Source organism: Cupressus sempervirens, chromosome 6, assembly GCF_028749045.1.
Source record: "Cupressus sempervirens isolate cs-2001-9-10 chromosome 6, ASM2874904v1, whole genome shotgun sequence".
Taxonomy (NCBI): Eukaryota; Viridiplantae; Streptophyta; class Pinopsida; order Cupressales; family Cupressaceae; genus Cupressus; species Cupressus sempervirens.
Genome location: NC_143123.1, coordinates 116,894,128 through 116,908,214, shown reverse-complemented (window position 1 = coordinate 116,908,214; position 14,087 = coordinate 116,894,128). Strand labels below are relative to the sequence as shown.

Below are 14,087 nucleotides of genomic sequence, written 5' to 3'. Positions count from 1 at the left end.
TAATCTGAATAATCGAGAGGTAGTGATACTTCTCAAATTATCTGTGGCTGATGATCAGCTTTCTCAAATTTTCATCTGGGAAGCCAGCTGCCGAGATCTGGACACATCTCAAAGGTCTTCATGAGACTTCTGACAAAAGCAGAGCTTTCTTTCTGAAGAACACTCTGTTTTCTATTGTCATGGATGAGCGCACCTCGCTCCACGCACACCTGAATCGAATTTAGGAAATTCGTGATCAGTTACTTGCCATCAAGCACAAAATGGAGGAAGAGGATATTGTGGTTATCACACTTCAGAGTTTACCAAAGTCCTATGAGCATTTTATCGAGACTCTCAACATCACGTCTTTTGGTGTTGATTTGAAGTTCATTGATCTCTGCACACTTATGCTTCAGCAAGATCAATAGAAACAACAATTTATTAGCAGCTCCACCTCCACCTCCACAGAGCAAGCCTTTGCTACAAAATCGTTTCAAAAGGATAAAGGCAAGTTTCAGCAGCCGCCTCAGCAAAAGTCCTTTGCTCCAGTATTAGAGGGTTTCTGAAAGAAGAACATTCAATGCAGCTACTGCCACAAGTTTGGACACATGAAGGTTGAATGTTGGAAACACTTAGCTGCACAATCTAAGCAATCAAGTTCGCAACCCAAAGTGAACAGTGTAGAGCACACTAAGCAAACGAAGTCTGCTTTTTACGCCTTCAAGGCTAAAAGACCTGCAGATTATGTTCAATCGTCTGAGATTATGTTCAATCGTCTGATGTTCAATCGTCTGCCCAGTACATTGATTTAGGTGCCTCTCGTCTTTTCACTCACTGCAGAGACTGGTTTACTAACTACTAGCCTTATTCAAACTGTGTTATTTTTGGTGGCAAAGAAGAGTACACAGTTGTCAACAAAGGCAACATTCAGATTCAGTCTACTAGGAGGAATCTCATATTCCTCAATGTGTACTACATTCCAGAGATGGAACTAAATCTACTCTCAGTCAATCAATTGCTACGACATTCTCCACACTTGGATGTCACCTTCAATTCACATCAGTGCACCATCACTGATCGAGCAACTCAATCTACTATTGCAGTGGTTCTGGAGGATCATGTTCTTATCAAAATTATTGATTCTGGTGATTCTCAAGACTTAGCTGTGGTTGCTCGGCAGTCTTCTGTCAGCACACTTTGGCATCAACGATATGGGCACTTAAATGTGCATTATCTCTCACAGCTTGCTCGGGATGAGTTTTTCTTGGATTGCCAGAGATTCGAACTCAACAGCTTAGAGTTTGTGATGCATACCAAGCTACGAAGCAACATCGCATACCTTTCACCGCTAGCAATTCATGGCAAGCTTCTCAGGTACTTTAGCTTGTTCATGCTGATATCTGCGGCCCTATGGCCACTCCTTTTTGTTCTTGGGTCCAAGTATTTTCTGTTATTTGTTGATGATTTCAGTAGAAAAATGTGGGTTTATTTCCTTAAAAAGAAATCAAATGCATTTCTTGTATTTTAGCAGTTTAAACGTTTAGTTGAAAAAGATTCTAGGAAATCTATTATTACTCTTTAATCAGACAATGGGGGGAATTTTGTTCAAATGTTTTCCCTAGCTTCTTAGATATGCATGGCATCAAACACCAGTTAACCACACCCCACACACCACAACGGAACGGTGTAGTTGAACATCGGAACCAGACAATCACTGAGATGGCTCGATCCATGCTCGAACAATGACATGTTCCGAAGAAGTTTTGAGCAGAAGTAGTTTAACTACAATTTATCCGTTGAACTAGTCACCCACAGTGGCAGTCAAAGGTGAAACTAGTCACCCACAGTGGCAGTCAAAGGTAAAACTCTGGAAGAAGCCTAGTCAGGTCACAAGCCCAGAATCAATCACCTAAAGGTTTTTGGCTCCCTTGCTTTTTGTTTGGATCCCTAATGCGTCACGCACCAAGTTGGACGCCAAGAGTCAGAAACTCATGCTTGTTGGATACAGTAGTCTTCACAAAGCCCACCGTATGATCGATGTTGAGACATCTCGTCTCATCTACAGTCGTGATGTAGTCTTTGATGAGCAATGAGGACCTTTCATGCTTCTTTCTCCTATTCCTGATCCAACAGACCAGCCTATGAAGGCTCATGAGCTAGGAGTTCGGCTTCCATTAGGTCCATCTGATGGGAGGGCTCCAATAACTCCTTTAGCTCCAGTTATATCAATGATCCCTATACAGACACCTCCGGCTTCTCCTGCAAGTTCACCTTAATTTGGAGATGCTTCCCCTGAGTTTGATCCAAATTCTTCTGATGAGGAACCTGATCACCAAGCATCTCCTAATACTAATGTTGATCATTCTCCTCTCCGGCCTAAGTGGTGGGCTAAGACACTTGTTGATCTTTGTGATGATGAATTGATGGGAGAACTGCTCGGAAACAGAGCAAACCTATACAGTTTGTTAACTTTGCTCTCATGTCCAACATTCACAGTGTGTTTGAACCTCAAACATATTCTGAGGCTAAAGGAATTCCATAGTGGGAAGAGGCCATGACATTTGAACACTAGAGCCTGTTGAAGAACAACACCTGGGTCCTTTCTGATCTTCCACCAAGGAAGAAACTCATTGGTTGCAAATGAGTTCACAAAATCAAATACAAATCGGATGGTACTTTGGAAAAGTACAAAGCTTGTTTAGTAGCGAAGGGCTTTTCTCAGTGTCAGGGCATTGATTATGAGGAGACCTTTGCTCCTACTGCAAAGATGAGCACCATCAGATTAGTCCTAGCCATGGCAACACAATTTGGCTGAAAGGTCCATTAGATGGACATCAAGAGTGCTTTCCTAAATTGTGATCTCCATGAAGAGGCCTACATGATGCAGCCTCTTGGTTTCAAGGTTGCTAGTAAAGACCATCAAGTTCTCAAATTGGTAAAAGCTCTCTATAGCTTGAAGCAGGCCCCTCGGGCATGGTACATCAAAATTGACCAGTACCTTAATGGTCAAGGCTTTAAGAGGAGTTCCTCAGACTCAAATATGTACATCAAGACTATTGATAATGACATCATCCTTCTGGTTATTTATGTGGATGATTTGATCATCACTGGTAGTTCGGCATCTTTGGTTTAGGGAATCAAACCAAATTTATGCCAATCTTTTGATATGACTGACCTTGGGCTCATGCAGTATTGCCTAGGTGTTGAAGTTTGGCAATAGTCTTCTTGTATATTCATCTCTCGGTCCAAATATGCCAAGGCCCTATTAGACAAATTTCGTATGCAAGATTGCAAGCATGCATCTACAACTATGGAGAAAGATCTCAAGTTATCCGCAAAGTCTAATTCTCATTCTGTTTATGATACTACATGCATGCAACTAGTAGGCAACCTCATCTACATCTTTGCTACTAAGCCTGATACTAGCTTCACAGACAACTATATCTCATGCTTTATGACAGCTCCTAAGGCTGATCATTAGATAGCAGCAAAGCGTGTGGTTTGTTATGAGAAGGGCACTTCAAATTATGGACTACTGTACTCTCAAAGTTCTAATCCTAAACTCAGTGGATTCACAAATTCAGACTAGGTAGGCTCTGTTGATGATAAAAAGTCAACTTCTAGATATCTGTTCAGTTTGGGATCTGGTGTCGAATACAGAGAAATTGTTAAGGCGGGATATGATGTTGTTTGGCTTCGTCAAATTCTTGGTGGTATGCAAATGTCACCATAGGACCGACTACTCTGTTTGTTGATAATGAAGGCGTTATCAAGTTAGCATGAAACCCAGTCTTCCATAAACGAACCAAGCATGTGGATGTTCACTGTCATTACATGCAACAGCTAGTTGAGGACGAGATTATAGATTTGCAGTATGTTCCTACCACAGATCAAACTACAGAAATCCTCACCAAGCCTCTTGGTCCTGATAAGCTTATCAAAGTCAGAAGACAACTCGGTGTAATAAATAATTGTCTTAATGGTAATCTATTGTAAATATCTAGTTAGCTTTAGTTAGCTTTAGCTTTTTTAGCTTTCTCTATTAGAATAGAATATTTCTATTCTTTATGATCATTTCCTAAGGAAACATCATTCTATTCTTTTGTATAATATAATGACCTTTTGGTCTCTGTTAATAACAAGCAAGTATTTTACCAATTACTTCGTAATAAATTTTTCACCTCAACTGTCTAAATATTTAATTGTTTCTAATCTTCTTACACAGGTAGGATATATCAAATGTATGGTAGTTATTACACAACTCAGGATTGCCTAATTTTGAGCACAAGACAATGAGTGATACAAAAGCGAGGCAACAATACAGTTATCACAAGTAACAAAATGTTTAATAAGATTGAAAACAGTATACTCTAGATTTTCTATTTAAAATATATATTTCTAGCTCTGGTTTCAACAGAGACTAATCACACTTTCTAACTTGAAAACCTAACGTGGATAAATATAAAATACATTAAATGCAAAATTGAAATGGGAAGTCAAACTTTTTCCATAATAGAAAAATCAGAAATGCATTTCAGAAATAGCTTTGTTGCTCCAGGCCATACAACAAAAATACTTTCCACGATTATCTGTAAAATGATCAAGCACTCTTGGACTCTATGGATTCTCTCAATGCAAAGATCCCAAAAAGATCAAGTCACCATATCCACACCAGTCTTTTCTGCTTGATATTATATGGAAAACAACAAAACTCTGATTCCATAATTGAAAAAGTAATGAACATGATCAAAATACTGAGATGTAAGCGGAAACAATTTTGTAAAATGAAACCATAATCAAGACATGACCAACTAGACATGGTTATATAAGACTGAAATAACAGATTACCACAATACAATTTCCTTTGGCCGCATAGAGCATCCATCTTGCAGATGTACTTGTCATGCACTTCAACCAACCAGGTAAAACGGATGCATCAAGTGACAGTAGACTTTGCTCAAAAAGAGAAATAAGGATGACAATGTACCTCTACCACACTGGCAAATCATCCCTGGAACATGCAATGAGACAACCAATCTATGAAAGATTCCCAAATGATAAATAATTTGTCAAGTTCATCCCCTCTTGAACCTTCTGGCTCTGGTACTGCAGATCACATTTGCAAGAAAATGTCATGAACATTGCAACCATATAAATAAACTCTCCAATGTGTTGAGCCTTTATACAATAATGTTCTTTTCAATATTCCAAACAAGAATATTTTGATTGGACTAAATATTCTTGATGGCAAAACTAGAACAAGAAAACCTGCAGAAATGCTTTGCAGAAATACAAATTACATAAAAGTGATAAAACATTGAAACCAGAAGATGTAAGGAAGTACATCTGAGAATAGCTTGAGATGCCATTAGAGAAATATTGTGAACCTAAACAACAATGGAAAAGACAGCGCACAGAACAGAGTAATCATAACTCTCGATTTGCATTACAAAAGTACTTTTGCATGTACTAACATTCTAGTAAAGTGTGTTATTTGTCTGTGTATAAACTTCAATAAACCTATAACACGCTTGTGCTATGATTTTAGACGTAGTGAATTATGAAATAAAACACTGTAGAAAACCACTTTCATATAGCCACTTGTTTACGAACAAACATGAATGGATCAGGCACAATAATTTGAAACATTGCAGAACAGCTTTATCCAACAAAATAAAATTACCACTAAAGCATGCTGGGAAAATGTGTTTGTAGTGTTCGTGGATAGCCAAAAGAAATAAGTGCAGAAAATTCTCCAGCATAACGTTCTTGACACTTTATGCTAATATCTAGACTAAATACATTGCATTTTACAGCTCCAATATATGACTATTACTTAATTAGCTTGAGGTACAGAAAAACACCATACACATGATTATGAATTATATGATAGCTAGACGAAGTCACTTTTGTCCACAAGAGAAAATTAAAATTCTCAAGGACATTCATATAATTAATTAAAAAAACACAACAAATTTGAGAGAATTACCATCATAGCTGATGTACTGACCAATTTTTTCAAAGTTGACAACATGGGTTAATTCAATATGATAAATAATACAGAATTTTTTTAAGTTTGTTTATTCTCAAAACAACAGTAAAATACATACTCCCATGAATATCCTGATGCCATTAACAATCAAGCAAGTAGATGCACATTTAGACGAGGAATATAAGTTAATTCCATGATTTTATAAGATTTAAATAAATACATACAAAACGAACATAAGTAAACATGGATTGTTGAAAGATTTCTCTCCATCTTGATTTCAAAAAAGGCGAATGAAAAGTCATTTTGTAAGCCTGCTGTCTCCTTGCAGTACAGAATAATTCCTGGCATTTCTGCAGTAGCCAGAAAGCCTTCCATAATAACCCCCCTAAAAAATCACATTTCCACTCTAAAAACTAATAAAAGCTGAATAACTGTCCTGCTACTCGTATTCGTGTCAATTCAAATAGATTTACAAAGTGAACCCAAAGAGTTTTAGAGCCTCAATGCATGTTTATACTACTAATTTTGGTAGATTTACAATGCAAGCCCAAAGGCTAATCAATTAGCTGATTATGGATGAAAAATATTATAGACTACCACAGCTGTAGGCCCTGATCAATTTTCCAATTGAATTCTGTAGCAAAATATATGGCTAAGCTACAGAATTTTGAAAGAATATACAGAGTAACCTATCATCCCAGTCATTCAAAAAACACTCACTGCTAGATATCTTCAACTGTTTCTTTGTATAAAATGACATGATCTTAACATTTCAAAAAGCTCCATCAGAACAAATGTCTTGTTGATGCCATTTCCATTAGTTCCTGTTATAAATAAAAGAATCCATGTTGCTGGACCAAAAAACTGATTTCCATAAATATTGCTAAATTGGGATTATTAAATTGAGATACAAATGGTTCGATGTTCTTGTTCCAAGTATTGTATGAACATATTCACCAAAGAGATATTTGTAACTTTCTCAGATTAACAAAAGCAACTTTATGCACTTTTCTGGAAAAATATATCAATATATTATATATTAGTTCATCATTTCCCACATTAAAGGAATTCTTTTAAAGTTTACTATGATTCTTATTTCATATATAAATCATAATTTTTAGGCGTGCACAGAAAAGGACCAGCTCATGCACAAAATGGTAAAGAACAGATATAAGGGACCTAATTTTACTTATTATACCAACTCATGTTGGATTCACAACAATACGGTTTGATTATCTTTTAAAAGAAAGTGAACTATTGAGCATTTTTTTCTTAATTGCACACCATATAGAAGTTTCCACTGATATGACGAACATTTTTCCATATTAAACTGAAAATATTTCAAATTTTCTATTTGCAAATTTCAAAGTCATCTGGTGTATAGATATCCAATGAAATGTCACGTAAACAGACCATTAGGATAGGGAAATATATAAGACCTTCTGTTACACTAGCTGCAATGATATTCGCAAAACTGGTCTTCAAAATTTTCCACTAATTGTATTATAGAAGTTAAAATTAAGGAGTTTTTTTGGTATGGATCACCTGCACCCCCCAGACATTAAAATTACAACCAGTCCTAGAATATGTCATGAGACAAACTTCGTCACATGCACAAGATTAGCCAAGAGAATGCCCTCAGCCTCTAACAGGAAGATAAACATGCATACGTGTATAAGAGCAAACTAATACATACAGAAAGAGTACAAGTGAGATCTGGAAAGGAAAAATGAGAATAGTGAGAAGGCTGAAGCAAAGAAAACAAAATACAAAGTGTGTTTTTCAATAGCCATGTAGATTCTATGCAGTCCTTTCAGGATGAAAAATAGGTCTATGCTTTAAGCAGGCCATTAATTGTTAAAATGTCACTGTGCAACGAACTGCAGCTTATCAGACTTGTCTTTCTGATTTATACAAATGTTCCTATCAAGACATAGATATCCCAAGGACTTGTTCTGATAAATTACATAGAGCATCACTATGCAAAATAAGAATGAGGACATTTGTTATACATCAATTCATAGAACAACTTATAATGTGACTCATAAATTAGTTATCAAAAAGACTCCCAAGCCCTCAGCTTCACACTCAAGACAATTAATTATTTTAACTTCTAAATGGCGTGCATTATATATAGTAGTAATGGCCACACAAGAAAATGTGATTATGATAAAATGGATATTTGCCTATCACTTCTGCCCATCACCAATTGTTATCCATCATTGATGGAAAGCAAAACTAACTTTAGCTTGAGTGGGATAGCCCCACAGATACTGAATAAGCATTATTACCTTAATTAAAAGTGCTTTATGCCTTCAATCCCTTCTGTGGTATAAAGTGCAAAAGTCCTCCACTTATCACCAGTCGTTCTCTTGCAAACACAATGGCAAGATTAAAAATATAACAAATTCACATATCGGAAAATAAACATCGATTGCATCGCACAGCTTTGGTGAAACTTGTTTAGCTTTAATACTATTCTAAAAGAAAATATGTTACATACACAATCTTCAAATGAACCTTAAGCCAAACCTTGCGATGCAAGCTGCATGCAGGATTCACTCTAGAACCATTACCCCTGAGGAATAAAATAAATTCCAGAACATATTTCACTTGGTGGCAAAAGCAAGATACTGACATCCTCCACTTACAAATGTGATCTGAGGAGCCTGCTCATCAACATTATGGATTATTGAAAATTTCAAGACAGTTTTTGCAACTTTGAGTGCTGATTAATATCTTTCTTGAAGATTTAATCAGAACGATGTCCATGTGTACCTCAGGAACAAATGCCTTCCAGGGTGCACGCCTGTTCTTTGACAGAGTACCCTCTCTAAAATCAGCAAAACAAGCCACCAGAACCTAATTCACCTTGTCGAAGTTCTTTTCTCCGTTGCTCTTCTAAAGGATCTGGGCTTTTCAGAATCCTCCGCATTCGCCTAAACAAAAGTCATCCATTAATATGTTAAAATCAATATCTAGCTTAAAAGGCAGAATTATCTGTCTTTGTAAATTTTTAAGCTTTGTCAATATGCTAATAAAATTCACAATTTCTAGCAAAACATCACACCTATCATGATCATTTCGAGCTGGAAATGTTGGCATAAACTCTTTCGATTTAGGCAGTGGTACTTCCCTGAACCATTCGTGCTTAAGTGCTTCCTCTGCTGTTATTCGCTGCAGCTTACATTTGATTACTAATCAGCTTCATATACACGATATCTACTTCAATTATCATTAACATCCTCATAACTAGCTGCAAAAAATATTAACCACAAAACAAATAGAAAAAAAGTAACCTTGCTGGGATCATATGTAAGAAGTCGATTCAAAAGATCAAACCCACTTTCTGATAGAGTTGGCCTTCCAGAAAATGATGTCGGTGGAAATTTATCCCGAAGTTTATTATACCTGTGTTGGAATTGTATAATTGTACACTTTATAATGAAAAAAACAACAAACAACAAATTGCTTGTAAATTAACACCAGCAACGAAACCACTAAAAAATAGTGCTTGCTCTGCTATGTTATCGTGCTTTTGTAATTACAAGAATTAAAAGCTTGGGACAACATGAAGTAAAGAAAACCAAAATGTTTGCAGTAACCAGTAAAAAATAGTGCTTGCTCTGCTATGTTATCGTGCTTTTGTAATTACAAGTATTAAAAGCTTGGGACAACATGAAGTAAAGAAGACCAAAATGCTTACGGTTGTTTAACAAAGTTGCATTTCACACCAGGCAAATTGACAAAATCTGGCCATATTCTTTCATTTGGAGTCCCAAGGGTCCTAAATATCTGCATCAGCAAAATATCAAATACTTTCTGAGAACATAATAATTAAAAAGCACGGTAATATAATCTAGCAGGTATAAAATGGAGCATTAGTAGACATGATCTAATTTTAGCATACAAACAGAGTTAAAAATTGAACGTGTACCTTGTCTAGTTGATCAATTTCACTTTTTCCATTGAACAAAGGTTCCTTTGCCAAAAGTTCCGCCATAATACATCCAAGAGACCACATATCAATAGCTGTTGAATACTGCTTTGCTCCCAATAAAAGCTCCGGAGGTCTGAATAATTAATAATAGAATAGTATTAGGTAAAAACATTATAGCTTCTCCAAAAGAATTTTCATTTACCACCTCTCGGCATGAGCATGCAACCATCCTACATAAATCAGACGGAGTGTCATCAAAACGATTTCCTACATAATGTAAAATGCAATTATATCTTTACGAGTAGCATGCAATTAAATCTTTACAAGCAGCAGCCAACTCTGCACATGATATGACATGCTTCTTTTTAGTAGCAAGACAAAAACAATAAATACTCTGTAATATTGTTGAGAGAGTAAGGATGTTTGTTAGGCTTGATTATTCTAAAACATCCACTGATATTGAATTTTAAAAGTAGTTACCAACAAGATGATCAACGCATAAGCTTGTAATAATACAAGATGGAATGGAATAAGGACTTACATGAGTACAAGAACAGCATAATAAACTCCACGTAAGATTATTCACATAAATTTAAAAGAGTTCCAAATAATACCTATACCATAATGTGACCACCATGTGCGTATAAGGTTTCAGTGGACTTCCATATTGACGAGCCAAACCAAAATCACAAATCTTCAATTCACCCCGATTGTTTAAAAGAAGATTTGACGTTTTCAAGTCCCTTGAAAATGATCAACATAACAGAATGTTCCCACTTAGTCCAAAATTCATGTAAGAGAATACATCTCATTCCTCTTAACTCGTGAATGAATAAAAACAAATATATCATAAATGCTGTTTGCACTTGCAGACATTAAAAGCAATCAAAGAGTTCTATACCTGTGCAGCACCCAATTGTCATGAAGATATTTAACACCCTCAAAGAGCTGCAGCATCAGACACTTCACTTCACTCTGGCTATAGGGCTGTTTCATGGTTTCCATAAGTCCTTTCAGATCATGTTCCATGTATTCCATAACCATAAAAATGCTATCTAAGTTGCTTCCCACAACTACCTCCTTTACATCAACAACAGATGGATGGTGGAAGGAAAGCAGAACATTTATCTCCCTCAGAGAAGTTAAAGGAAAGCCCTCTCTTTCTTTTTCCATCTTTACCTTTTTCAGAGCCACTATTTCCCCAGTTTTCTTATTCTTAGCCCTGTAAACAACTCCATAAGTACCTTCATCAATTTTATTGAGCCTCTCAAATTCATCCACACTTCTGCAACCCTGTAACATGTCAATTGTCCGTTGTGGTGGTACAGGAGGCTCAATTGGAATAGCAGAATCAGTTTCATCATCTGACTCTGACTGAGGTCGTTGATCATGACTATCTTCACTATTATTACCATTGTCCAGGTCCATAAGCTCTCGCTGGTTCAACTCCTCGTCATAAAGCTCATCCCCTCTGGCGAGCTTCTCATTATCTCTGTCTCCAACTTGTCCCATTTCTTCATCAGAACTTTTCGATTTTCCTCTTGAACTTTCCAATCTCTCTCCTGTGTATTCACCAGGTTCAGGAGAAATACTTTGACCACTACCCTGCTTGTTAGTACCACTATGCTCGGACGAGTATCTCCCCTCTTCACTGTCCATGCTGGTAGACCGTTTTTTCCTCTTTCTCAGACCTTCGTCCTCAGACTTCAAATCTTTGGGCGAATTGTACTCCTCTGCCCACCTTGATGTGGAAATATACCGAGTCTGAGGAAGATAAGACTCTTCCTCATCTTCACGCGGCCTGGGGCTGTCGGGCAACTGCCCAGGCTCTCTTTCCTCCTCTGACAATGGGGACAACCGACGATCTTGCATTGGAATATAACTAACACTAGTACCATCCACTTTCTCATTACTATCATTGCCTAGAACACTGGGATTGGGTGAGGTTGGAGAAACTGAATCTTCAAATCCTCCGGAAAGAAATGGAGGTGTAGGTTCTTTTGATTCGAGTAATCTGCCCACTGACTGGCTAGGAGAATTGTTTTTTAAGGGAGCAACAGCAGCCCCTACTCTTGATCCAGAACCCTGAGTGGTGCCTCTGTTTCCGGGAGAAGTTGTAATTTTGGCATTAGGATACATCAACTCTCCGGGGCGATTAGAATTCGCTAAAAGTGACGGGGGTAGCGGAGGGGGCGGAGGAAGTTTAGTGGGGCTTACCTTAGAAGAAGCGACATCATCTACAGCACTCGAGGCCCCTAAATTATTACTCACCATCCTCGCCTGCGCAGTAGAAGGGGAGGCGGGCTTCTCTTCTAAATCCCAAACAATTGGAGAATATTTCCTTTTTTTCTGAACAGGAGAACTACTACTCGTACGTTCGGGCTTGCGCACTTCACCTTCGATAAACTGACTGGAACGAAACCCTGCCCCCCCATCAAATCCCGGTCCATGATCAGCAACCCAAGAGCCACCACCGCCGTCCTCGGAAACACTACCGCTAGAAAGCTCCCCAGGCTCCCTATCCAAATCCTTGGTGTGGCTCGCCTGACCGTGGCTATAATTATTATCACCCTGAACCCGAGGAGGCGAGGAAGAGTAACCAGAAGCATAAACCCCGTTCCGATCCCTGTGCTCCTTTTCCCTGTGCCGAGCCCTAGAAGGCCTGTAGTCTCTCGAGCGCTCCCTAACCCTATCATTTTCCCATTCCCTGTCACGGCGTCGGTCAACGTCTCGATTCCTGCCCCGTTCATTTTCCTCCATCTGTTTCACAAAGAACGAGTCCCTGTCCCTGAATTCATCGTCTCTGCGGCCCCCATGCCTGCCGGCCGCCATGCCAACCCTAGAAAACTAAATTCTGCCTCTTAAAACGCCCTTTCTTAGAATTTCCGGGCTTCACAAAAACTGGAGCCAAACTGCCAAACAAACCCCGACAAAAGAATTGCTCCTGAATTGACTATGATTTAGTTTTCTGAATCCCGGACCTTACTAACCTGTAAATCTTGTTAACTTAAACTGCCTTTAATTTTGCTTATCAGCAGGTATTCCTGAAATCGGATTAAAATAACCTGCCCTTAATTTTGTTTGTCAGCAGGTAGCATTCACAACTGGGGTTTTACTATCATATAGTTCGATTGAAAGAAGTCATAGAAGGAGAAAATGTGTAGGGCAGAAGAATGCGGTGTTAAAGTTAGTGCTTACCAAGTTGTATTCATGGTGATATGCGCTGGTTCAGCAACTGATACACTGACGAGCAAAGACTATAGATCGCGGGATGAAACAAGCGCAGGTCGTTTGCCAAAGTACAACACGCCCTAGGCTTACCACGATAAGTGGAAAGACTACGGAAAAATATATACAAAGGATATTTGATGTTCTTCGTTTTGGATGATATCCTGCACCTCTAAAATGCTAGTGAGTACCAAATTTTTGTATTAGTGAAGTCCATGTGCTTGCACGTCTTGCAATTGCACCTTTGGAATAGTAAGATAAGAAAGAAGTTTATACCTACTTGTATTTTATTCTATTGTTTACAAGAGGAAATTTGAAGTCTTCAATTTATAATCTTTTAGCTCTTATTTAGTGTGTTTACATTGTACACTTGTATTTGCATAACATATTTTCCTATTTGAAATACATATTTTCTTCTTTATTTTTCCTTTCTTATTCAAAATTAAGATAGAACTAACACATCTTCTTTTGATTTCTCTTTTGCTTACTCAAGGGACGAGGTGGGATCTAATTTTTATGCATCCTCCTCTTTTTAGGTCCTATTTCCAATTATAATCATGATTTATCAATCCTCGATGCACAGTACACCTAGACCTTTTGCAATCTTGGAATCGTAAGTTACAACTCCAAGACTGTGGCCTCCTATGGAATAGGTCAACTCAAGTCAACCTCTTCCAAAGTCGACATGTTATGTGATGGTTATGTAGTTTGGGCCTTAGTCTTATTTCAAATTTCAACATGATTCTCGCTCAATGCAATCAGCTCTTGTGGGGGTAATCTCATAAATTCACTATAAAAAGGCATCAATGAATTTGACATAAAAAGAAAGCAAGATACACGCATGCGTGGACACTCCAATCTAACATAGAGCAATTACAAGGTGGAAGCTAATTCATTTGTTATTAAAGTGAAGTCTTCATCAACATATTTCAATTTAAGCATTCAAAC

At 37.7% G+C, this 14,087-nt stretch overlaps 1 protein-coding gene and 1 long non-coding RNA gene across 12 annotated transcripts in view; both read right to left on the bottom strand.

The window, feature by feature from the left end:
* The window catches only part of LOC149551489 (uncharacterized), a 42,068-nt gene extending 33,666 nt beyond the window's left edge, over window positions 1–8,402 (bottom strand). For 3 of the 6 annotated variants that reach the window (XR_016352755.1, XR_016352752.1, XR_016352754.1), the window contains exons 1-2: window positions 8,263–8,402; window positions 4,828–5,085 (exon numbers count right to left, since the gene is read on the bottom strand). This is a non-coding gene — a long non-coding RNA (uncharacterized LOC149551489). The remainder of the gene's footprint in view (window positions 1–4,827; window positions 5,086–8,262) is intronic. The other 3 variants (XR_016352756.1, XR_016352751.1, XR_016352753.1) reach the window with 2 other exon arrangements.
* LOC149551488 (Protein kinase superfamily protein) lies at window positions 8,133–13,308 on the bottom strand. Of its 6 annotated transcripts, XR_016352747.1 has the most exons (9): window positions 13,110–13,308; window positions 10,813–12,955; window positions 10,526–10,654; window positions 9,909–10,044; window positions 9,678–9,766; window positions 9,271–9,382; window positions 9,042–9,148; window positions 8,750–8,910; window positions 8,420–8,640 (listed from the first exon to the last, which is right to left on the bottom strand). XR_016352747.1 is itself a non-coding variant. In XM_089786983.1 (8 exons), exons 2-8 carry the CDS (start codon window positions 12,741–12,743, stop codon window positions 8,811–8,813), a joined length of 2,604 nt encoding a protein of 867 aa, XP_089643109.1. In that variant the 5' UTR covers window positions 12,744–12,955; window positions 13,110–13,308; the 3' UTR covers window positions 8,133–8,810. The 6 variants fall into 6 exon arrangements, 2 of the variants coding, with proteins under 2 accessions (XP_089643109.1, XP_089643108.1); XR_016352748.1 differs by having other exon boundaries at window positions 8,133–8,640; window positions 10,813–13,306; XR_016352750.1 differs by having other exon boundaries at window positions 8,133–8,640; window positions 9,318–9,382; window positions 10,813–13,306.
* Between the last annotated feature and the right edge of the window lie 779 nt (window positions 13,309–14,087).

Bases quoted from the DNA above. Each gene is read 5' to 3' on its own strand.
- LOC149551488 (XM_089786983.1), bottom strand. From the start codon at position 12,743: ATGGCGGCCGGCAGGCATGGGGGCCGCAGAGACGATGAATTCAGGGAC. The intron at 10,045-10,525 runs GTATTATTTGGA...TTAATTATTCAG, and splicing joins GTGGTCACATTATGGTATAG to ACCTCCGGAGCTTTTATTGG. The intron at 9,149-9,270 runs GTTACTTTTTTT...TGTAAGCTGCAG, and splicing joins TTACATATGATCCCAGCAAG to CGAATAACAGCAGAGGAAGC.